The sequence below is a fragment of the Pteropus alecto genome, unplaced genomic scaffold (genome assembly GCF_000325575.1).
Source record: "Pteropus alecto unplaced genomic scaffold, ASM32557v1 scaffold259, whole genome shotgun sequence".
Lineage (NCBI taxonomy): Eukaryota > Metazoa > Chordata > Mammalia > Chiroptera > Pteropodidae > Pteropus > Pteropus alecto.
This window is the reverse complement of record NW_006442492.1, coordinates 1084485-1107497: the sequence shown is the minus strand read 5'-3', so window position 1 is coordinate 1107497 and position 23013 is coordinate 1084485. Positions and strand designations below refer to the sequence as shown.

At 39.6% G+C, this 23013-nt stretch overlaps 1 protein-coding gene across 2 annotated transcripts in view; it reads right to left on the bottom strand.

Annotated features, from left to right (window-relative positions):
* Positions 1 to 23013, bottom strand: part of SART3 (squamous cell carcinoma antigen recognized by T cells 3) — a 31581-nt gene that overhangs the window by 1254 nt on the left and 7314 nt on the right. Inside the window, exons 2-18 of one of the 2 annotated variants that reach the window (XM_006922172.3) lie at positions 21040 to 21166; positions 20665 to 20769; positions 17320 to 17504; positions 16132 to 16237; positions 14754 to 14878; positions 10960 to 11115; positions 10146 to 10284; positions 9536 to 9643; positions 8743 to 8820; positions 8558 to 8616; positions 7520 to 7629; positions 6065 to 6177; positions 5066 to 5142; positions 4319 to 4487; positions 2184 to 2638; positions 1489 to 1641; positions 462 to 652 (exon numbers count right to left, since the gene is read on the bottom strand). In XM_006922172.3, coding sequence (XP_006922234.1) covers positions 462 to 652; positions 1489 to 1641; positions 2184 to 2638; positions 4319 to 4487; positions 5066 to 5142; positions 6065 to 6177; positions 7520 to 7629; positions 8558 to 8616; positions 8743 to 8820; positions 9536 to 9643; positions 10146 to 10284; positions 10960 to 11115; positions 14754 to 14878; positions 16132 to 16237; positions 17320 to 17504; positions 20665 to 20769; positions 21040 to 21166 — 2456 coding nt within the window. The remainder of the gene's footprint in view (positions 1 to 461; positions 653 to 1488; positions 1642 to 2183; positions 2639 to 4318; positions 4488 to 5065; positions 5143 to 6064; positions 6178 to 7519; positions 7630 to 8557; positions 8617 to 8742; positions 8821 to 9535; positions 9644 to 10145; positions 10285 to 10959; positions 11116 to 14753; positions 14879 to 16131; positions 16238 to 17319; positions 17505 to 20664; positions 20770 to 21039; positions 21167 to 23013) is intronic. The other variant, XM_006922173.3, reaches the window with a different exon arrangement.

Below are 23013 nucleotides of genomic sequence, written 5' to 3'. Positions count from 1 at the left end.
ATTTTGGCAAGGACCAAACCTGTGCAATGTAGTCACCCATAGGGTAGATAAACATGGCTGTAATCTTTCAGACCTCACCAAATCACCTCACAATTTCGCATTGTCATCCCTTATCAAATAAAGACATAGCTTTTATGTGATGACAGCCAGAGCTGCACATTACCCTAGCAAGCATACAGTTGCCAAGTTTTGTTTTAAACATATGGATTCACCTGGCAAAGAGGATTTTAAAGTAATCAATGCCTGATGAAAATCTGACCTTAAATAAATCACAAGTGTAAACTGGCAAACACCAAGAAAGGTTTCACTTCTAGGCTTATACTCTGTATCACCCTCCTCTGTTGAGTACAGTGGACAGCAGGCCCCGGCTTTCTGTCCTAACGTGCTGTACTGACAGGAAACAAATTCATCATGGTGCTGGCCCAGGCAAAGTCTGCACTGGCTAGCGCGCAAACACTTACGCTCCATATATCTGCCGCAGCACCATGGGGCCACCTGGGCCTTTCTTTGCTTCTGGCTTCTCTGGAACTTTCCTCTGAGGGGGATTGCTGATAGCCACTTTGATGACGTTCTCTTTAATAGTCATGCCGTCCATCTTCATGACAGCCTGCGACGCCTGGGATTCATTTTCGTACTCCACATAGGCGAGGCCCTGAAAGAGGCCATATCCAGAGCCAGGTCAGGCACTGCAGAGCCAGATGCAGCTTCCTCTTTCAGGTCAGGAGGCCAGGGCAGGCACCCCATTGATAGGTGACCTTCCCCACCGCCACCATCTGTCTACAGATTTAGTTCCCTGCCCTACTCTTCTTCCCTTTTTCTGTAACTAACTATAACTTCGGATAACTTTTTTAGGTTCAGTACATCTTGTGCTTACAAAAAAAAAAAACAGACCAGTATAAATCCAGCAAACAGATGAGGTCGCCTGGACACGGGAGCAGCCTTCGGCCTCCCCTTATTTCATATTCTTTAACATTCGATTAACCTGGATAAGGGCAGGGCGAGGGGAAGAGGTAACTAGTGCTTAAACAACACTACTCAAAATGTGGTCCAAAGAGGATTTAACAAGAGGCTAAGAAGGGGCCAGAGGGGAGGACATGATAATGGTGAGCCTGGTGGAAGGACCTGAGGAAACGGCTGGGAGATGCAGTGAAAAGGAGGAGTCTGGTCAAGAGGGAGGAGATTGTAGAGGACGGCCTCTCACCCCAAGGCCCCACGGCTAGGGCTCCGCACTGTGCCTCCCTCCGCCCTGCTAATTTGTGGTAGCTCTTTTTTCCCAAACACTTTATTCCTTTTAGTGCAGTTAGCTAAAAACAGGTTAATCTGGCTCCAAATGCAAGTACAACCTAGTGTACCTATCCTTCTGTTAACTTATCATTTGTTTCTTAGCAGACAAACTAGGAACCCACTCTAGAACCAAATACTCCCTGAACAAAGAACGAGGTTTGTCCGAGGCTCAGAAGGCTAAATGCCATCCGCTCAGAGGCTGACCTTTGGTTTGCCGGCCCGGTTGGTAACCAGCCTGATGTCCCTCACGGTGCCATGAGCCTTACAGATCTCTTCCAGTTCCTCTTTAGTGCAGGAAAAAGGCAGACCCGAGATAAAAAGCTTGTGTTTCTCCAGGGCAGTGCTGTACCTGAACACCTACAGGAAAAAAGGAGGCGGGGCAAAATCAACGACTCAAGGCACAACCCAGCACACAGACCATACTCCAGCCAGTCCCAGCCAGGCACAACAGAGCTGACTCTGGGTGCTAGGCATTGTTAACTGGGTCTGGGTCACCCTAGGCAAGTCACTTATCCTCTCAAAGCCTCCACTTCCTCTTCTGTAAAATGGCAAGAATGAAAGTAGCTATTCTCAGAGTTTGGATGAGGATCCCATGAACGAATTTGTAAAACATTTAGCACTGTTCCTTGTCATTCCTAAGCATGCAACGGAAAGTAGACATTATTACAATTCCTAATTTTATGGTCACCTGTCAACTAAGGCAAGCTCGAAGTAACCAAGCCATGAGTCAGACCTCAATTACCAAGCTTGGAATGGACCCCATTTAATGTGGAAATTTAGTCCTTAACAGGGTGCAGATATTCCATGCATATTTTAAATATTAGTTGCTGCACGAAAAAAATATTTAGTCTGTCTATAACAACCCTTCAAAACAGGCACTCTTTTTTCCATAAACATACCTTAAAATCAGGATTTTTGCTCTTATCCACACAGGGAGAAACAAACATTGGCCTCCCTTCTACATTCTTCCGGTCCAACTCCAGTGCCTGCAGAGCTGATTTTTCTTCTTTAAACTCCACGTAGCAATACCCTCGGAAATCACCCCGGTTGCTGAAGATGGGGCGGATCTCTACTACTTCCCCACAGGCTTCAAAAAGCGGCCGGAGCTTCACGTCCGGCTCCTCCATGCTGTAGGGCAGGTTGCTGACAAAGACAGTGATGCTGTCCTTGCTGCTGTCGTGGGGCACCTTGGGCACGTCCCTCTTCAAGACAGCCGCCCTCTCTTTCTGCTTTGAGGGAGGGTCGACATCTATGGATGCACTTTTTCCAAAGAGTCCCGTTTCCGCTTCTAGGTTTTGTGCCTCTCCAGCTATAGGAACACTGTTCTCAATCCTTCTGCGTTTGGAAGGCTGCTCTACAGATTGTCAAAAGAAAAGCAACAACGATTAAGTATGTCTTCTCTGTAGTGAGCTGTTCCACATACATACCCTTCCCACTACAAATAGCTAGTCTGCCATAACTGCAAGCAATAAACACTCCTCTCTCCACATACCGAAATACACGCACCACACCCTCTATCAAGTTTTTTGGCCCCCTAGCTTTTCCTACTATTTTCTGGACCCTATTACATTCAGGTAAGTGGACCAAATCAAGTAGAACTGATAATGTTAGGTCCTCGCTGTCTACTTTTAATTATGTAAAAGGTCAGGGGGTCTCAAAGTTCAGATGGCCCCTCTCCTAGGAAACCTGGGTTAGCAAGGGCAAGATAGGGTTTGGGGTCCTGCAATTAAACAAGCACCTTGTGAGTCTGAAGTATGCTTCACATGTAGGCCACACTTTGGAAAGCACTACGAACTGTCTACAGTTTCTAAAAACTTCTACTATTGTCTTGTGTCCTTTAAGAGAGTATAACAACATTCTATTCCAATCTAGTCTCCCCACTGCCTCCAGAGGGACAATACTGAAACTCAAATGGCACTGGCCACCTACTTCCAGACCCTTCCATCAATTCTCGGCTGCTTCCCAATGAAGTCTAACCCCTGCATGCTGCATGCAAGAGCATCCCTGAGTGGGGCCCAGCCAGCTGGCCCGTCTGCTGCTTCAGCCTTATCACCCCTGCACCTGGCCCCCAACATGAACCAGGGCTCAAACCCAGTTAGTTATCTGCTGCTCACAGAAAATACCAGGCTGTTTTGTGCCTTACACACTTTGCTGATACTGGCTGTGTCTGGCTTCCCTCTTCTTTTTCACTTGACAGTCACTCCCCAGATGCCAAAATGCATGCATCACTTCCCCACAAACTTTCTTGCAGGGAACTGACCCACTGGTGCCTTCTTTGACTCCCACAATTCACACCTACATCTCCCATAGTCCCAATTACACACCACTGCAGTCACATGTCATATGACTTACCCTGCTAAATTGGGAGTTCTGAAGGACAATGAGCTATGGTAGTCATTTCTGAAGGCCCCAAAAAGATGTGCAAAAAAGATCAACTTAATGATGACTCCATTACTATATCCCTCTGGCTGACAACTTTGCACTAGGAAAATGCAGAGTCCTTTAATGTCTAGAGACAATTCTTTACCATGACTGACTTCGCTGAAATAAATCTGACCCACACCTGCCCAATCCTGAAGTTGCAGAGTTGATAGAAACATTGGTTGGAAAATTCTATCAAGTCAAAACCACAGGTCGGGGCAAGCAAGGCAGGTGTCCATGCAGAGTAGGGCTGCAGCAGTGGTATGGGATACTGGAGCCTGAGTGGAAAAAAGGGGATGGATGTCCATACATGGGACAGTAACAGGGACACCTGGGGGTATGGGAGACTGAGCAGGGCGAAGAGGGCACCACACGGGCGGCAGTGGTGGCAAACGGGGCAGTGTAGGGAGTGGAGCCCAGGTGGCTGGACAAGTGTCTGTGCAGGGCAATGCCTGGCACAGGACATAGAGGTAGGCAGGGACAGCAAAGGCGATGGGACATCATGCTAGCAATTTGTTCTCAAATGGTTCAAGAAAAAAAGTTCTTCATACTGTTTTTCCAACTTCTCTGGAAGTTTGAGGTGTCCCAAAATAAAATTTCTGGAAAGCTTTACCTTCTTCATCATCACCCCACTCTTTCTCATCATCCTCATCTGCTTTGCGCTTGTCTGCACCTCTGGTCTTTTTCTTCTTTTTCAATGCTTTCTTCTCGGCCCGGGCCCTCTTCCGGTGTTCAGCCTTTTCTTCTTCTTGCTGGGCAAGGGCGGCTTCCTTCTCCACAGCCTGGAAAATTGGGAGTATGACATATCAGTGGACGCAGCAATGACATGAATTCTACCGCCTTGTGATGAGGAGAGAGATGAAAGTGGACAGGGACGGGAAATTCATCACCCAAGTGAAAGGATGAGATCTGAAAAACAAGAGGAAGCGCTCACAACTTTCCCCTGCCAGGGCTTTTTGAGTTTCTTAGGATTCTGTCTCTCAAGTACACAGTATGTTTTACAGTATCCCCAGTAATTATCCACCCAAAAAATAATCTATCAAACTGGGGCCCTAATTAATTTGGTGGTGTTCGTATTCCAATCATTGGGCTGAGACTGCTTTTTATTCTTTTTCATCTTGTCTAGTATATTTTAGAACCAAAATTCCCCTACTACATAAAAAAAGGATTGTTGGGCTGAAGTTTTAAGCCGATCTAAAAAGTAATACTGGATAGATTTAAATGTTGATTCAAATATTTTGTAATATTCTCTATATAAAAGACACTTTTTAGGAAGACTTCAACGGTTTTGACAAGGACATATCAAACACAGAATAGTTATCAGAGATTCTCTAAGACTCCAAATAAACGGCATAATTACCTTAATTCTCTGCTCATTAACACGTGCTAATCGAGTTTCAGTTTTCTGAACAGCTATATCCCAATCTTCTAAAGTACCTTGATAGAAAGAGAAGCGAACTTTCACATTTTAGGTTTTTGAAGGATATAAGACTTTCTTAATTTATCCGCACTCCAGAAGAGATCTCTCCCATCAGACAAAAAAGAACTAGAGTCAGCTCCCCATTTTAAGATTTTATTATATAGGCTTGAAGTTTTAGACTTCAAGTACTTCCAGGTGTGTTTAAAATATCTCTTCAGAGACCTGAAAACTAGAACATGATCTATTATGGGCTCTCCCTAGCAAAGATTATGAAAACATTCTAATGCAAAAGGTACAAGACACTTATATGAAGACTGAAGAACTCTAAGAGGAACTCAAATGATAAATGTTGGGGTATTTTGTAATTTGTTGTTGCCTGGGTGTTTTATTTCAGGTTCTGAGGGGTTTACACCCAAAATCCAGACCAATGTCCACGTATAAATTCACTATTTTCCTATTAGAAACTTAATGTTAAGGCTCTGAAATCTGGCAAGTGATGCACACATAACCAAAAGCACAGGTAGCCATCTGCTTGTCTGTACCCCTATGGTGGGTGTAACATGGTGCCTCAGCAGAAGTTCTCAAATGGAATAATCCTGACCCCCAGGGAACTTTCAGCAACCTCTGGAGACATTTTTGGTTGTCATGACTGGGGGCAGGGAGGATTGCTATTGGCGCCTAGTGGGTAGAGAAAGGCCAGGGATGCTGCTAAAGGCCCCACAATGCACAGGACAGCCCCCACCACCAAGAATTATGAGAACCCCGCGCTAGAGCTATATGATGGAGAATACCCCTTGTATCTGAAGATTTGAGAGGACTTGCTCTCACTGGAGAGTACCACGTGACAGTCTAGTCACAGTGCACCACTTGAGGGGCTGTAGCCATAAATGGTCTGTCCTTACAGACTCCAAGCCAGAGTAGAGAGGCAAGGATCCCTACCTTCAGTCCTCTCCATGGTGAGCAACACTTCACAGACGTGCTCTGGGTAGTCACTGGTGCACTGGACGGCCCGGTGCAGAGCCTTCCTGCAGTGTTGGGTGTCACCGTGTGCCCTAGGGTAGAAAACAAACAGGTGCTGCCGCTAGGACACAAAGCAGAAAGCACACAAAAGGAGGGGCAGTCTTCTCACAGGTAGTGCCACAGGATCAGGAGCTCTGCCACAAGTCTAGCTTCTGAGGAGATCAGCTTCCAGAACTATCCACATAAAGCACTTCTTCTGCATACTGAAGTACAACAGTTGTCGCAAAGAAAATAACTGTTTGGGGTGCAATCTAAACTAGTTAGTTTTTTCACGGAACACCATTTTTACTTTCTAATATGGTAAATATTAACTCGCATATATAAAAGCTTTTGGGGTCTTCAAATTTTAAGAGTGTAAAGGAGTCTTAAAATACCAAAAAGTTTGAGAACCACTGTTCTAGAAGAATTTTCAGCAAGTGGTCATCTCTGGGGATGGGATTATAAGAAACTTTCACTTTCTATGTTTAAAATATATTGAATAAAAAAACTGGTCATACAAATTCCATATGATTTCACTTTTATGTGGAATCCAAGGAACAAAATAAACAAAACAAAACCAGATTCAGATACAGAGAACAAACTGGTAATTGCCAGATGGGACAGGGTTTGGGGGACTAGGTCAAAAAGGTGAAGGTGTTAAGAAGTACAAATCAGTAGTTATAAAACAGTCATAGGAATGTGGAATACAGCATAGGGAATATAGTCAATATTATTGTAATGGCTGTGTGTCGTGCCAGGTGGGTACCAGAGTAATCAGAGAGATCACTTTGTAAATTACATAAACATCTAACCATTGTGCTGTATACCTGAAACTAATATAAAATTACTTTTTTAAAAAGCTGGTCATATTCTTTAGACCTTATGTTATCAGGCATATCTTATTTAAAATAATTTTAGAGGTTTATAATTTTAGGTTTAAATAATTTTAGAGGTTTATACATTATAATTGCATTTTCATTTTTTTTAATTTAAGCATAGAAAAGTCTTGAAGAATATACCCAAATCATTAACTAATGATGTTATGCCTGGGTCCATGACTGCAGGTAATTTCGGTTTTTTTCCTCTGTGCTTATTAGTATTTTACACTTTTATATCAAAGCAAATAAAAAGAAATACCTCCGAAAAAAGTCAAATATTCATGTTCAAAAAATCAAAAAACGAAACAAACCAAAAAGAATTTTTTTAAGAAATGCATAGCTATAAAAGCCCAGGCACAAAATATTGTTTGGTTCTCTAGCCCTGCCCACTAATCAAAGAGACAGGATGAAGAAGATAGGGACCCACTGTAAAGAGAAGCCCGAGCCAACAGAGGTCACCCAGGACTGAAGACCATTACTGCTGATGAAGCACTGCCTTCCCCCCGCAGGCTGTTACCTTTCTAGGTTGTAATACTCAAGCCACATGTTGGCATACTTGGCGTTTCCTCTGGTCATGATGCTATCCCAGAGCTCCCGCGCTTTCTGCATATTATTACACAGTCGAGCCTAAGATGCATTAAAAAGCTCAATGAGGAAAGGACCTGCACCTCATGATATCAACACCTATTACAAAACACACTTCAGACATGTCTACAAAGCCACCCCCTAACTATTTACATGAATCCCTGGACATTCCCGAGGCTGCCCTCCATAGGAACGGGCCCAGCACCACCACTTCAGCCTTTCTGCAGTGACAAGTCTCAAGTATGCCTCTTTGTTGAGAACAAAGAGTGAGAGCCCGTGTGCGCTAAGACAGTACTGGCCAGGCATTTGCTTTTTATTTTTATCAAACTCAACTGTAAGTGTTTAAGAGGCAGTAAAGAAAGTCTGATCTAGGAGCAAATGCCAGCTCTACCACTTACTAAGTGACTTGGACACGTTGCTTAATCTTTCTGAGCCTCTGCTGCCTCATATTTAAAATGATTACAATACAAAAATCCCACCTAGAAGCAAATGTTTCTTTGACCTGATTCTTCCTCAGAGAATAAAGTATTAGAATTTTATAATTCTCTGAGCTGATCAAGAGTAGATTATGTCTTACCTTGAGGTCTCTGGTCCAATAATAACATTCAACTCATTATATCCTCTAATTATTTGTCAAATTGTCTGTCTTCCACACTAGATTAAAGCCTTACTAGTGCCGGAGCCTTGTCAAACTCATTTTCCCAGCACCTAGTAAAGTGCCTGGCAGACAACACTACAGACCTGATATGCTCTCATGAATGAAACACTGAGGATGGGAGATAAGTAAATGAGTGAATGCCTGGCATTCAGACATTTGCTGCATACCTTCTACGTGGGAGCTAATATTTTCATGAAGATATGAACGTGAGTCTTTACAAAGCCTAGACCATCAGCTGGGATTCTGACTCAACTTTAGCGACACTATTAGACAAAGGTGGATGAAACTGACAGATGTGTCAAAAATATTTACCTCAATCCTAGCCCAGTTCTGCATGATCATGCAGCTTGGATCCCCACTCTCATTGAAACCTTTAAGAAGAGAGTTAGTCAAAATTAGAAAGTTAGTTAGAGACAAAGAGACTTTGCCTGAAAAAGCACATCAACTGAGAACAGGAAATATAACTGGACAAAGCAGCAGGTTAGAGCTATGCTTACGTTCTTCCACCTCCTGTTTCAGATATTCCAAAGCGCGAGTGAATGCGGATCTCAACTCTTCCAGTTCTTTACTGGAATCTGGTAGAAATTACAAAAGAGGTTTGGCTTTATAAAACCACATACCATGTTTGAGTTTTTTTTTAATCCTACACCGAAACTCCCAGGAGCCTATTATGTACATGGCATCGTGCTGGGGACACAAAAATAAAATTGCCAGTCCCTGCCCTGACCATGCATTGGAGAAAAGAGACACTGGAGCAGAGCACATTATAGGCAATACGATGACAAAAGTGAGCACAGGGCACTGTAAGCAGGAACACAGGAGAGGTGGTCTCCCCCAGCCAATGGAATGGCTGAAGGCCACCTGCATGAGCATGCAAGAACGAGTTAGATGAGGGGTGGGGAGTTCTGGTTGCTATTTTTTTTTTTTGAGAGGGGTGAGGAGAATGGCGGGGGGTCCTGCAGAGGTTCAAAGACTTAAAAGAAACATAGCGGTCTTATTTAGAGAACTATTTGGGATATATAAAAAGGAGAGAAGAGATAAATATGAAATGAAACCAAAGAAGCTGGCAGAAGCCAGCATAAAACACAAGACCATTAATCTCTTCCTTTACAATCCAAAGCATGATTTGTTAAAGACTTAAATAGCTAAAACTTCTAGGGGAGAACAGTTACCAATGGCTGGTCTACATCATTTGCCCAATCATGATGTATTTAAGCAATTAGAACATCTCGACAAAAGATATGTTAAGAAAAAGTTCAGCTCTGATATGATGCATGTGAACTTAAATACCTTGTCTGAAATCGACCCTTCTCCTCAGGTAATCCAGGTACGCCTGCCAAATCTCCACATAATCAGTGGCCTGAATGAAGCCAGCACTCAAAGCTTTCTCGAAAGTCACTGGAATTGAAGAAAAAGCCAAGATTTGTTGCCAATTCAAAAAAAAAAAAAAACTGACATGAAGTTATTAAGATTATAAAAACCCCTACTGGCTATAAAATATTTTATGATCAAAAATAGTAAGAAATGACATAATAACAATAACAAAGTGAAATAAGCTTGAAAGAAACCTTCAAGAGAAAAGCTACTACAGCACTGCACAAATTGTGTTCTAGAAAGAGCACATTCCACAAGACACCCTGCAGTAAGAGTTCCAGGTCAAGCAAGTCTGGAGAAAAGACCACGACTCCTGAAAAATCGCAATAAATATTAGTATGTTAAAAAGTCCTAAGAAGCCAAAAATAAAATCAGTTCATCTCCCAATTAGAGCCCTTTTTGTCACTAATACCCAATATCCCAAAGTAACACCCTGGGAGGCTGATTTTAATGACTCTGTCAGAACTCTATATATGTCTGACTTGGGACAAAAAGCTTAGAAGTCTTCCCACAAAAACATTCGCACCAGAAATCGTTTGATGATCAACTCCATGTCTTTCCATAGCCAAGAGGTACCGACTCCACAGGGCAACTGTCCAGGGGCAGTTTCTAACAGCACGATTATGTACAGACAAAACCAAATCCTTTACTTTCAGCTGCCGATCCTACGATAAAGAATTCCAGGGTTAGGAGATAAAATTTTATGGTTAAGACTTCACCATCGACAAGACATTTCCAGCACAACCAACCAACCAAAAAAAATTTCCTTAGAAATGTCTCTTGTGACTGGTTTCTTCAACAAAGAAATTGAAGGAGGAGAGGGAAACCCACAGATTAAATTAGCCAATCCTAATGTATGGACCTTGTTTGGATCCTGACTCAAATCTTTTATATATACATACTGAAATATTTACCAAGGAAATGTGATTTCTGGATTTGCTTCAAAGTAAAATGGGATGGATAAAGTAGGTAAAGATGTAGATGAAATTGGACTAGTGCTGTTAGGTAATTGTTGAAGCTGGATGATGGTACATGAGGTTTCATTTTACTAATCTGTCTACATTTATGTGATTACATTTCCATTATAATAAAAGTTTAAAAAATTAATATTATAAAGTCCTCAACAGTAAGACTATGATTTTTTTTACAGTTAGTGATCAGTTCAACACAGCTGAAAACACTAGAAAAACTTCCTGAGTTGACAAAGAGAAAAGGAGGATGACGGAAAAGTGAGAACAAGTGGAGAGGAGCGTGCACCTAACTCCAAGCACTCTTACTGATTTCCTTTAAATAGGTCCCAAGTTGGTAAAAATAAAATGAAATTAGAACAGTTATCTTACTAGGTACTGACTGTAACGGATCCATAAGTCTGGGACAAGGCAGTTCTCGACCAGGGCACGCTCAAAGATCAACTGAATGCGAGCAGGATCGCCAATTTTCATCTCAAAATCGATGTATGCTTGATATTCGGCCAGCCTGGGGGCCTCTGCTTCCAACTGGGGCAAAGGAAAATTGCAGTGAAGTTGAAATGAGCTACTGGTACTGTCAGGAAGCACAACACATCTTCATAGTTAATTTTGGTGAGACTGGCTACACCAAGATAAGAATCACCAGTCCCCACTCTCAGAACCTCTGCATAACAAGGTCTATAATTTGTTGGGCAGAATGATAGTCCAAAGTGCTTCTTCATGGCAATAGCTACAAAGACTCCATAAACCCTTTTCGAAACCCATCCCTAGATTGCAGGGAATTTAAATTTCCCATCAATCAGGAATTGAATGAAAGAGAAACACCTTTGCCAATGACCACTGCTAGCCATCCTTCCAAAAGAGAAGCCACTTTCATGGCCTAATGAATAGAGCTAATGTACCACACTGGAGAAATTCGGTGCCCTGTGCTATTTCAGGTTTCCCATTCCAAGTATCAGCTCCTACCAGAGTACATGTAAATGCAGAAGATGGAAGAGGCTATGGTGAATGTTCGCTGATCCTAAGACATACAGTCAGAAGTCTTTTTAGATAAAATTCTCTTATTCACCTTATTTTCTTTTCAGCCACACTCAGCTGATGGTCAAAACAAAATTGAACTGGCTGAGATGTCATTACTGAGGCTCCATGAACCATAACTATATATGTAAATCATTTATAGGTAAAAAGGGAGAGAGAGCACATGCAGGCCAGCAAGAGAGCACACACGCTCTGAACACAGAAAGATCATATTTTAGAGCCTGAGTTTTGAGTAATAATGACAAATCAGTTACCCAGACACACTATGCCACTGAAAACAACTAAAACTGAATTAAATATAAAAAAAAAAAAAAAACCTGAAAATCATCAACAAACTGGTAAGAAAACAATACTAAGGAAAAATCTAGTGAAGGTGGTTAAGTTAAATGAAAGTTAAGCTTTTGCTGGCTTAAGATATTTTAAGACTCTGATCTTCACAACAACCCTATGAGGCAGGTATCATTATCATTACCTCCTTAGATTCAAGGCAACTGGAACATAAGAAGGCTAAGTTCTAGCCCGAAGTCAGAGAGCTAGTAAGTAGCAGAGGTAAAATTCAAACTGGAGGCAGCCTGGCTCTCAACATCTGTGTTCTTATTCACTATGCCATGAGAAAGACCGAAAACTTACCCAAGAAGCCCAACAATTCACAAGCACGATAAATATAAAGATACCACATTTGGACCTACTATAATGAAACTGCAGGACATCAAACCAAACCTATGACATCTTAAAATCAGCCAGAGAAAAAATAAGGACTATGTTCAAAGAAGCAAGAGTTAGACAGCTGATTTCTCAAGAGCAACAATAGAAGCTAGAAGACAGAAAGATATATGTAATTGCGGAGGGAACACAACTTATCAGTCTAGAATTCTATCTCCTGAGAAATTAACCTTCAAGAAGAGAACAAAGTAAAACTTTTTCAAACTAATGGACACTGAGAAAATCTGTTACCAGCAAATGTTCAGTGCAGGAGACTCTAAAGGGTGGACTTTAAGCAAAAGAAGTGATTCCAGATAAAAGATCGAGGATGCATGGAAGAAGAGCAAAGAAAGTCGGACATGCATATAATAAATGTGAACAAACTAGGACTGTATAATACAAAATTAACAATGATGCCTTGTAGGTAAAACAAAAAGACAAGAAATACAAGGTAAGGGCATAAGTCTGAGGTATGGTAAATGAGTCAAAAGTATTCTAAGACCAAGAAAGAAAAAAATGCCACTTACAAATAATATTGTAAAAAATATATATTATTGTCGACACAAAAAAAATCCAAAAAATCCATAAATTAATATTAGTAAGAATTTATCAAGTTTGATAGAAAAAATTAATATAAAAGGTTACATTTTATATACCAGGCACAACTAGAAAATCTTTAAAAAGATACCTTTTCAATAGTATCAAAAACTATATAGAAATATATCTAAAAAATGTGTTCGAGATACTAGATGAATTCATAAATTTATAAAATGTTACAGAAAGACAGGCCTATTTTAAATAGCACAGGCCTACACCATGTTCATAGATTGGAAGATTCAATAGTTAGTTAAAAGGTGTAAATTCTTCCCCAAACTGATCTACGGATTCAATGCAATTCCAATAAAGAATTCATGAGTTTTTTTTAATAGAACTTGATAAGCTGATTTTAAATTCAATGAAAGCATTATGAGCTAAAGAAAGCCAAGACCTTCTTAAGAACAAGGTGGGTGGGACTCGTGCTACCTGAGATCAAAACTCATAAAATTATCATCATGACAACAATGTAACATAAACCAGTGGGGCAGCATAGAGAGGCCAGAAATAGTCCCACATATAAATGGACAGCTGAGCAATGACAGATGGATGTGAGACAGCACATCAGTGAGAGGAAGATGGAGTTATCAAAATCAGTGCTGAAACTGGTTCTCAATATGAAAAAATGAAACTGAACCTTGCCTCATACCACATACAAAAAAATCACCCAGATGAAGACCTAAACATGAAATACAAAACTACAAACTTTCAGAAGAAAATAGAGCAAAGTATATTAATGACTTTGGAGTATGGAGAGATTTCTTAAGAACAACAAAAGCACAAACCATAAGGGAAAGAATGAGAAACCCAATTAAATTAACATTAAGAACTGGTCATCAAAAAAGATGTCATTTTAAAAAGTCAGAAGATAAACCACAAACTTGGGGAGGAAAATTTTGCAATACATGCAACCAAAAGGAACATTTAATATCCAGGACCCTCAAATATCAATTAGAACAAAAAAATAAACTAAAAGGAAAATGAGTTAGTCTTTAACATGCCCTTCACCAAAAAAGGAAATCTGAATGGCCAACAGATGGGAAAAGATGCTCAACTTCATTAGCAATCAAAGAAATGCAAATTAAATATACCAGTTTCAGATTCATCAGACTGGCTAAATTTAGGTATGTCAGTATCCAAGGTGAGCAAAAGCTATGAGGAATCTCAGATCCTGCTGGTAGGAATGTAAAACATAACCTGGAAATGAGTTCCATCCCTGGGTATATACTTAGAGAAACTCTTTTCCATGTTTACCAAGAGATACATACAGTGGTCAAAGCAATGCTGCTGCTCCTAGCAAAACACTGGAAACAATCCATCTAAGAACATGGATAAATTGTTTACATACAGACAACTTTATAGTAAAACAAATGGACTGTAACTAACTATACTTATCGATATGAGTAAAACCCAAAAACATGTTGAATGAAAGAAAATATACAGCATTATTGCAGTATATACAAGTTCAAAACTAAGCACAATTAAACAATATATTAAGGATACATTCGCAGGTTGTAAAACTATAAAGAAAAGCAAGGGAATGATTATCACAAAAGTCAGGAAAGTGATTACCTCTCGGGAGAGGGAAGAGGAGGCAATCGGAGAGGGACACATAGGAGACTTCTAAGGTACTGGCAATGTTCTATTTCTTAACCTGGGTGGTGGGTACATGGATGTTCACTGTATTATTAGTATGTAAACTGTAGGTATACATTTATACACTCTATATATTTCACAATAAAACAAGTTTCAAAGATATTGTTTTACTTGCAACTATTGATTAGGGAAAAGTTTGTAGACAGACGTTTACAGAAAAAAAAGCCAACACTTACCAGGGCTTCTTCATAGGGTTTATATTTCTCCAACTGCTGTAGTGCTTTGTTATAGTTCTGAATTACCGACTCTGGTATTGGGTCTTCTGACCATTCTTCATACTCTGCAAAAGTTGCCTCCATATCTATTGAAAGATGGATTCAGCCCCGTGGGTCTTGCTATTGGGTTTTATCAATCCAAACATAGATTAAACCATGAGTCTTGGGTGCCACTAACCCCTCCCACAACTGTGTTCATGACTCCTGTGACTGATCAAATCCTGAGATTTGAGATTTGGCCTTCACTCTGTCTCAAAGTACTGTCCCAGGAAGCCCAATCAATTAATCAGTCAGAGTAATGAAACTAATAGCAACGTTTTAACAACACCTACCTAGTGCCTGCCTAGGTTCTAACACTTCACATCCATTAACTCATTTGATCCTCACAACTGTATGAGACAGGTTCTACTGTGATCCCCATTTTGCAGTTGAGGAAGCACAAGCAAGCAGAGGGTTACATCAACTGTCTACAGTTAACCGCAGAGCAAGGTTGTGAACTGGCAGTCTGGTTTAAGGTTTTGCTCTATTCCCTATGCTATGCTGCCTCATGCTCGAATGAGATGAAATCTATAAGCCGGCTCCATTCTAGCCTTTTCAGTATGTCATCCAAGGATTTGACTGGAGAGCCACTTTATAATTTATTAAATCAAATCCAAATAAACCATGAAGTAAAAAGAGACATAACACCTGGGCGCAAGTAAAAAATAACCATGCCTAGGGAAGAAACAAGATGGCAGTGTCAAACTCTTCCCATGCTGGAAAAAAATCCTCCCAGCACTGCTCATACTCAAGCTCCACAACCTCAAAGGCTTGGCTTGCCAAAATATATTCACCCAAGAAGGAGCATCCTTACCAAACCCCCAAGAAATTCAGATACGAATACTTCCGATCGATGGTGGTCCTGGACCAAATCACCCCCACAGAAGAATGATATAGGCCCATGTAAAATCCTCATTCTGTCATGGAAGGTTACTCCTGAAGAGAAAATGCTCAGAATGGACTCTAATTCAATGAAGTTTCCCCAGAAAATACTGGGGGTCAGTTTCCCTATTTCTTTCAGAGACCTTCTCTCTCCCTCTCCAACAGTGTTGTACTTAGGAAACTGGGAGACAGGAAGTCTGGCTTCCAGTCCTGCCTCTGACTCTCACAACCCACTTGCGCATTAACAATTCATACATTTTTACCAATGGCCTCATCTACAGTGACACTATCCAGTGAGAATAAGAATTCCAGCCACACTTGCCTCATGGGATGTTTGGAAAGGTCTTATTACATGACATACCCCAAAGTGTTTTGAAAACCACGAAGGACTGGCTGTTGACGTGTCAGTTTCTCTTACCGTAGAGTGGGATCGCCAATTGTCGCCGGAAGAGACTGTGCACTTTCTCCAGCTGTGAATCAAAGGTTTGTTCCCGGTCAAAAGGGGAAAGGAAGCCAGCTATGGGCTAAAGAAGCAAATTCGTAGTAAATGACAAACTTTGGTTCTTCCTACTTCAAAAATTATTTCAATACATTTCTACTTCAAACTAAAAAAATTTTATGACCTCTTATACATGAGGTATTGTGCCAAATGATGCAAGAGGTAAAAAAAAAAAAACAAATGTTATCTCTGCTACTAAGCAGTTATGATGGGGAGAAAGTGAGAAGGAATACAAGAAACATATCCAAATGAGACAGAAAAAAGATTATGTATAAAAAGCAAAGTATCAGAAGTATCAAAGTGTGGCTTGCTTTCAGCTGGTTTTCAGGGCTGTTTTGTTGTTGTGAAGGGAGGAAACCAGGAAAGACTCCTGGAGGAGCTGGCATCTGGGATGTGTCTTGCTGGCTCTCCAGAGGGCAGTGAGAAAAGCAAACTGACTCCCAGGTGAAGGAACATTATGAATAAAAGTACAGTGGCCGAAAAGTGCAAGAAAGTTGAGGGGAGTATGGGAGCAGAGTCCATACAGGATTATGTCATACTACAGAACGCCACAAATATCAGCCCAAGGAGTCAGCCCAGATGGCTTAGTTGAAGGCGCCACCACTGATTTTCAACAGGGACATAATCCAAGAAGGGACAAGGCTACTTTAATAATAATGATCTATTAGAGGGCTTCACTATGTACCAATAACAACTTTGCACACACACAAACACAGTGAAGAGGTGACACAAAGAAGGGGACTATAAAATTCTGTAAATTATAATCTAAAAAATGAAATTATGATAGGGTCAAATCTCACAGTTACTACTGGACATAATGTGGAGATGGCATGGGAGTGACATGGTTATTCTTATACATCATCCTGGAACCAGAAGCTAAAACAGTAGTATGTTTAAACATCAGGAACAAATTGTAGGGTCACCTGCTTTATTTATAGTCAAAGAAATCATTCTTGCTATTCCACAACGACTGCTGATTTCATTTATTTTACTTCCCTAAGGGATTAGTGAAGATCATTTTGTTAACCATGTTCTTCCAAGAACACAAACAAAGACAGTCTCAACTATTCAAAGGCAAGCACTGGTCATGGAGACAGGGGCACTCACCCGGGCGGCTTCCACGATTGCACTCTCAAACTCCCGATAAGCCTCCCAGATGGCCAGTCCTTTGGTCATATGTAAACCGACAGATGAAAGAGCCCTTTCAAACACAGAGCGGACTTTCTCGAGGCCACCTTTCTGACCAATCCCACCGACTGAGTACTGGCCATATTCTAGCCAAATATTTGGACCTAAAAATGAGACATGTTCTATTAGATCAGGATATAAAATACCCAGATATCGAAAATGATGTATAACAAAAGAAATGTACCCAATCAAAAAAGCACTCATTCATGCAAAAAGGTTAAGAACATCATCAACAAGCACTCCAACTTACCTTTACTAATACTACAGCCTGAAAAGGAAGTATAAACAGTGTCCCTACTCGGCAGAAGCATTGAGATTTTACTGCATTAACAGTATACACCAGGTGGTAATATGTAAAAAGACCATGATTATAAAATTTTCTTATTAAAACTGAAAAAAAACAATAATAGATTTCAATAAAAATAGTTATAAATCTTAGTAGATCTTGAGAAAGATTTCAAAGCCTAGAATTTTTCAACTTTTTGATCCTGATTCATTTTAAGTCTGTTGATCAAAGAGAAAGAAAAAAATTACAAGCATCAATCCTATTACTAGAAATCTGTATTTTTAATGACGTTTAAACAACAACAAAAAGACCTGGTTGCCTTCTTTCACTCTTTTTAAACTTTTTATATACTCACTTGCATAGCTTTAAGATCAGACTAATGAATTAAACTCTATGAATTTAATTCAATAATTAAATTCTTACTGTACTCATTTTGCCTAAACTCTATGAATTTAATTCAATAATTAAATTCTTACTGTACTCATTTTGCCTATACTTTTCAAAGATCCGAAAATAATATGTAAAATAAAAATACTAGAAAGATAAGCAAATTTGAGAATTACTATGTTTTCCTGAGGCTTGCTTTTTCATTGAAGTAGGTTTATTTCAAGAACTTAGACAAAGTTTGTTAGCTATTCTGTTTTCGCTCACCAATATAAAGCTGCCAGATGGCCTGCAAAATAAAAATGGAAATGAGCTAGCTCTTGGAGCTGACGCCCTTAGCGAGGATAAGTCAAGTCTACAGATGGTCTATGAAATGGCTCCTCCTCTCAGAGAAGGAAATTTTCAATAGATTACATCATAGCTCCTCCCAACATTTAAAAAATCTAGAGGGGGCAAATATTTTGAACAATATTTTAAACTCTGAAAACCCACGGGTACTGAGTCCACAATGACTATGAGAGGCAAACGAAGAATCACTGGATCCTATGTTCTAAAACAGGCACAAAGCCTCTGCACACAGTTCCCCCAAAGACTGAGGAATCTAGTTTTCAAAATCTCTGAAGAGTCAAAGGGCTGTAGCCATATTTTATTAGTGGTACAATGAACACCTCTTGGACAGCTTAAAATCAATACTGAGTACATGCCGAGAAATAAAGGCTATATATACCTGGCATCTTCAAATGTGCAAAAATATAGTTAAAAACTAAGACACATTCAAAAGTGGCTTTTGAGCATTCAAAACAAGTGACACAAAGCTCTTAAAAATAACACAAGGACCCCTTGGGCTCCCATTCAAAACTACTTATGAGACGATCTAAGAAGTGTGCTTATCTGGTTTCCTGACCCACAGCAGCCCTGAAGCAGCTGGTGGAAAGGGAAGGCACGCTGACATCAGCATTAAGTGACAGTCGAGGCCTGATGGCAGAGATGACTGCAAAACTATAAAGGACCGAAAACATTACAGTCTGGGAAGGGACAAAAGATCCTTAGAGAAAGAGAACTGGTGCCGTTATCATGATGACTCTGAAACACTAAGAAAGCGGGTTACAGGATCCACAGAAAACATGGGAACATCATGCATTTGGAACTCTGCCAGAGATTCTAAGAGGCTACATGGGTGGAATCAGAGCAGAGGCACAAGGACAGCTTTTAAAAGCACATTCGGTATAATTTTATATTCACGAAATGCCTATTATTTTTATTTTCAAATTATAAAAAGTAAAAAATTAATCAATTCTTCTTGGCTGGTAAAGGTACATGAAAAATTCTCTTCCTCAGAGCGGTCTACCCTCTAAGTATTGATGCTTCTCACAAACAGAAAAATGCCCATAGTGGAGAGTGAGGAAAATCAGGGAAGAAAGACGTTTAATTTAAAAGAGTGAATTTTTTTTAATGCTTTTTAAAAACATTTTGTCCATAGCATTGTCTGATGTGGTCCCCAATGTATGCAAAGAAAATATTTAAAGAATTACATAATCAACAGGCGAGGGTAAAGGGACTTAAAGGCAACTTAGGCATCTACATTTCACTTGCACTGCAAAACATCAGCACCAGCAGACAAAGGAGAGATCTCTGTGGCATGAGAGGGTTCTGTAATTCAACTGCAGTGGCAACTACCTAAATGTACATTTGGGATAAAATTTCACAAAACTACACACACATGTTGTAAGATCAATTTTCTGGTTTTGATTTTCTACATCAGTTTTAAGATTTTGGAGGAAACTGGATAAGTGAGTATTCTGCGCTAGTTTTGCAATTTCCTATAAATCTATAGTTATTTTAAAATGAAAAAGGCTTTTGTTCATTCTTTTAATATTAAAAAAAAGGCATGCTGTCCAAACTTCTAAAAACTCATTTAATGTGTAAAAGGTAACTTTTAGTCATTTGGAAATACCTGTAAGTTCTTGCCAGATAAATGCTGGGTGTGAGTATAATCATTTACTTACTACAAATATTTCTTATATTTATCTACAAATATTTCTTATATTTATACATACCTCTGCAATATTGCATGCTGGGCTCCAGACCACCACAATAAAACAAATACTGCAATAAAGCAAGTCCACAATTTTTTGGCTTCCCAGCGTATATAAAAGTTATGCTTAGTCTATACTTAGTCTATGAAGTGTGCAATAGCATTATGTCTAAAAAAACAATGGACACATCTTAATTAAAAAATACTTTTTTGCTAAAAACTGTTAACCACCATTTGAGGCTATTGGAAAAATAGCACTGATAGACTAGTCGATGCAGGGTTGCCACAAAGCTTCAATTTGTAGGAAAAAAAAAAAACCTGCAATATCTGTGAAGAGCAATAAAACAAAGCACAATAAAACAACGTATGCCTGTATTTTAAAACCAAATATCCTCAATTAAAAACCACAGACCATGGTAACTGAATTCAAATCTTTCTAATTGCTAGACAAAAGCTCTCTTTTCCGGGTAATAGCATCTCATAATACAATCCACAAGAGCAGAGACTGATGGTAGATAACACTGCCAGACACACTTGGAAAAGTCCAGAGGGAACTTACAAATGTAATCCTTCACAGCTTTCTCAAAGAGGTCGTACACGTGCTCTCTGTCCAGACCGTCCAGGGCCATGCTGATCTCGTCATGCAGCCACTCCAGCCAGAGCTCTACAAGACAACAGCACGTCCTACATTACCACCTCCCTCACCAAAGGCAGGGCAGAAAGCAGGAATTTTACTGAGTCACCAACATGCCAATCTTTCCTCCATCTTATACAACCTGGCACAGTTCAGACATTCATTTCTTAAAACCAAGCACATAAAAGGTTTCTACTTCCAAATAAGATTAAATCACTAAAATCATAACATCCTACACCTGTTAAGCATTTTGTATTTTGCAAATTCTGTGTTTATAAAAGCAGCCTGCTGAAGTGTTACCTTCAGTCAAAGGAAAGATCTCACTCATCTTCTGGCGGGCCATCCTCACTTTGGCAAGCTCCCCTTCCAGTCGGAGCAGCCGGATCAGGTCCACATGGCAGTTGTAGTCATAGACATTGATAGACAACTAAAAGGAAAAGAAACAGAAGTTAAATTTAAAATGCCATCCTCAAAATAACTTAGCTTTTTTCACCACTGGTGACAATGCACATGTCTACCACAAACAAAATAAATGTGCTATCTGGGAGAGCCTCTGAAATAGAAAGGCAACACTTACCCTCAGGAAAAGGAAGAAAAAAAAAAATCAATGAAATGAGGCTTTTGATAATAATCATAAAGTTCCCTCAAATCTGTTACAATTCCTATCAGAACAAACTTAGGTTCTCTTTGAAATACAGGAAACATTCTAATGAAACAAACAAACAAACACAAAGTGTGACCTCAGGCAAGTTATTAACTTTTCTAAGTCTCCATTTCCTCATCTATAAAATGGGCTTACCACTTAGATTGTAGCTCATAAGGTTCTCATGAAGATTTTAAATTTAGTAACATGCTTTAGTGCATGTCAGGTATATAACAGGTAACAGCTCTTTTCTTTTACTAAATGACAGAGAGAGGAGGAAGATGAAGAAGGGGGATACGGCGGAGGACGAGAGGAAAGGAGAGGAGGGGGGAGGAGGAGGAAGAAGAAAAGGAAGAAGAAGATCCATATTGGCAAAAACAAAAATGTCAACAGATTGGTGTCTGCTGAAGCCAAGTGACAGCACACAAGTTTAACATTTGAAACTTTTCAAACTAATAAAACAACAAATTCAAATAATTGCTTGAAAAGTTATCAAACATCTGAGACAAAGGAAAACTAAAAATTTCTTACTAGCAGACTTACTCCTGAAGAATAGCTAACAAAAGTTCTTCAAACAGAAAGTGATCAAAGAAATCCTGAAGCATCAAGAAAAACAGAAAGAACAGAAAAGTGGGTAAGTACAATAAATGATTCTTCTCCTTGTGAGTTTTCTAAATTGTATGTGATAACTTAAACAAAAATTTTAAGACTATCTGGTACCCAAAACAATGATAATTAAAACAGGGAGGGCAAAGGGGCATAAACGGAAGGGAGATTTCCACTCAGTAGTAAACACGAATACCATGTAAGCCAAATATACTGAAATACCCAAAGCGACCATTACAAACTATACAAAGCAATAACCTAAAAATCATTATAAATAAACGAAGATGGAATCCTAAAAAATGTTCAAGTAAACCCATATGCAGCCAAGAAAAGAAAGAGAAGAAAACATGAAATGAACAGAAAATATCTTTAGTCCTAACATATCAATAATTACATTAAATGTCTAGAATCTAAATATACTAATTAAAAGGCATAGAATGGCAGAGTGCATAAAAACATGACCCAATTGTATGCTGATTATAAGACACTCACAGCAAATTCAAGGATGTAGGTAGGCTGAAAGTAAAAGGATGGAAAAGATATGCCCTATAAACAATCAAAAAGCAGTAGAAATGGCTACATTTATAACACATAAAGTAGACTCAGAGCAAAGAAAATTATCAGACATAAAAAGGGACATTACATAACAATAAAAGAATCAACCCACCAGGAAGACAAAACAATCTTAAATGTGTATGCACGAAACAACAGAACCTCAAAACAGATGAAGCAAAAACTGACAAGAGTTGAAAGAAAACAGACATCTACAATTATACTGGGGACTACAACATCCCTCATTTCAGAAACTAAAACTAATAGATGATCAGCAAAGATATAGAGCTCAACACCACCATCAACCAACAATGACCTAACTGACATATATAGAACAGTCCACTCAACAATCAACAAAATACACATTTTTTTTCTTAAGTGCCCTTGAAAAATTCACTGAGACCATATCCTGGGCCATAAAACAAAGCTCAAAAAATTTAAAAGAAATGAAATCATAAAGAGTACATTCTCTG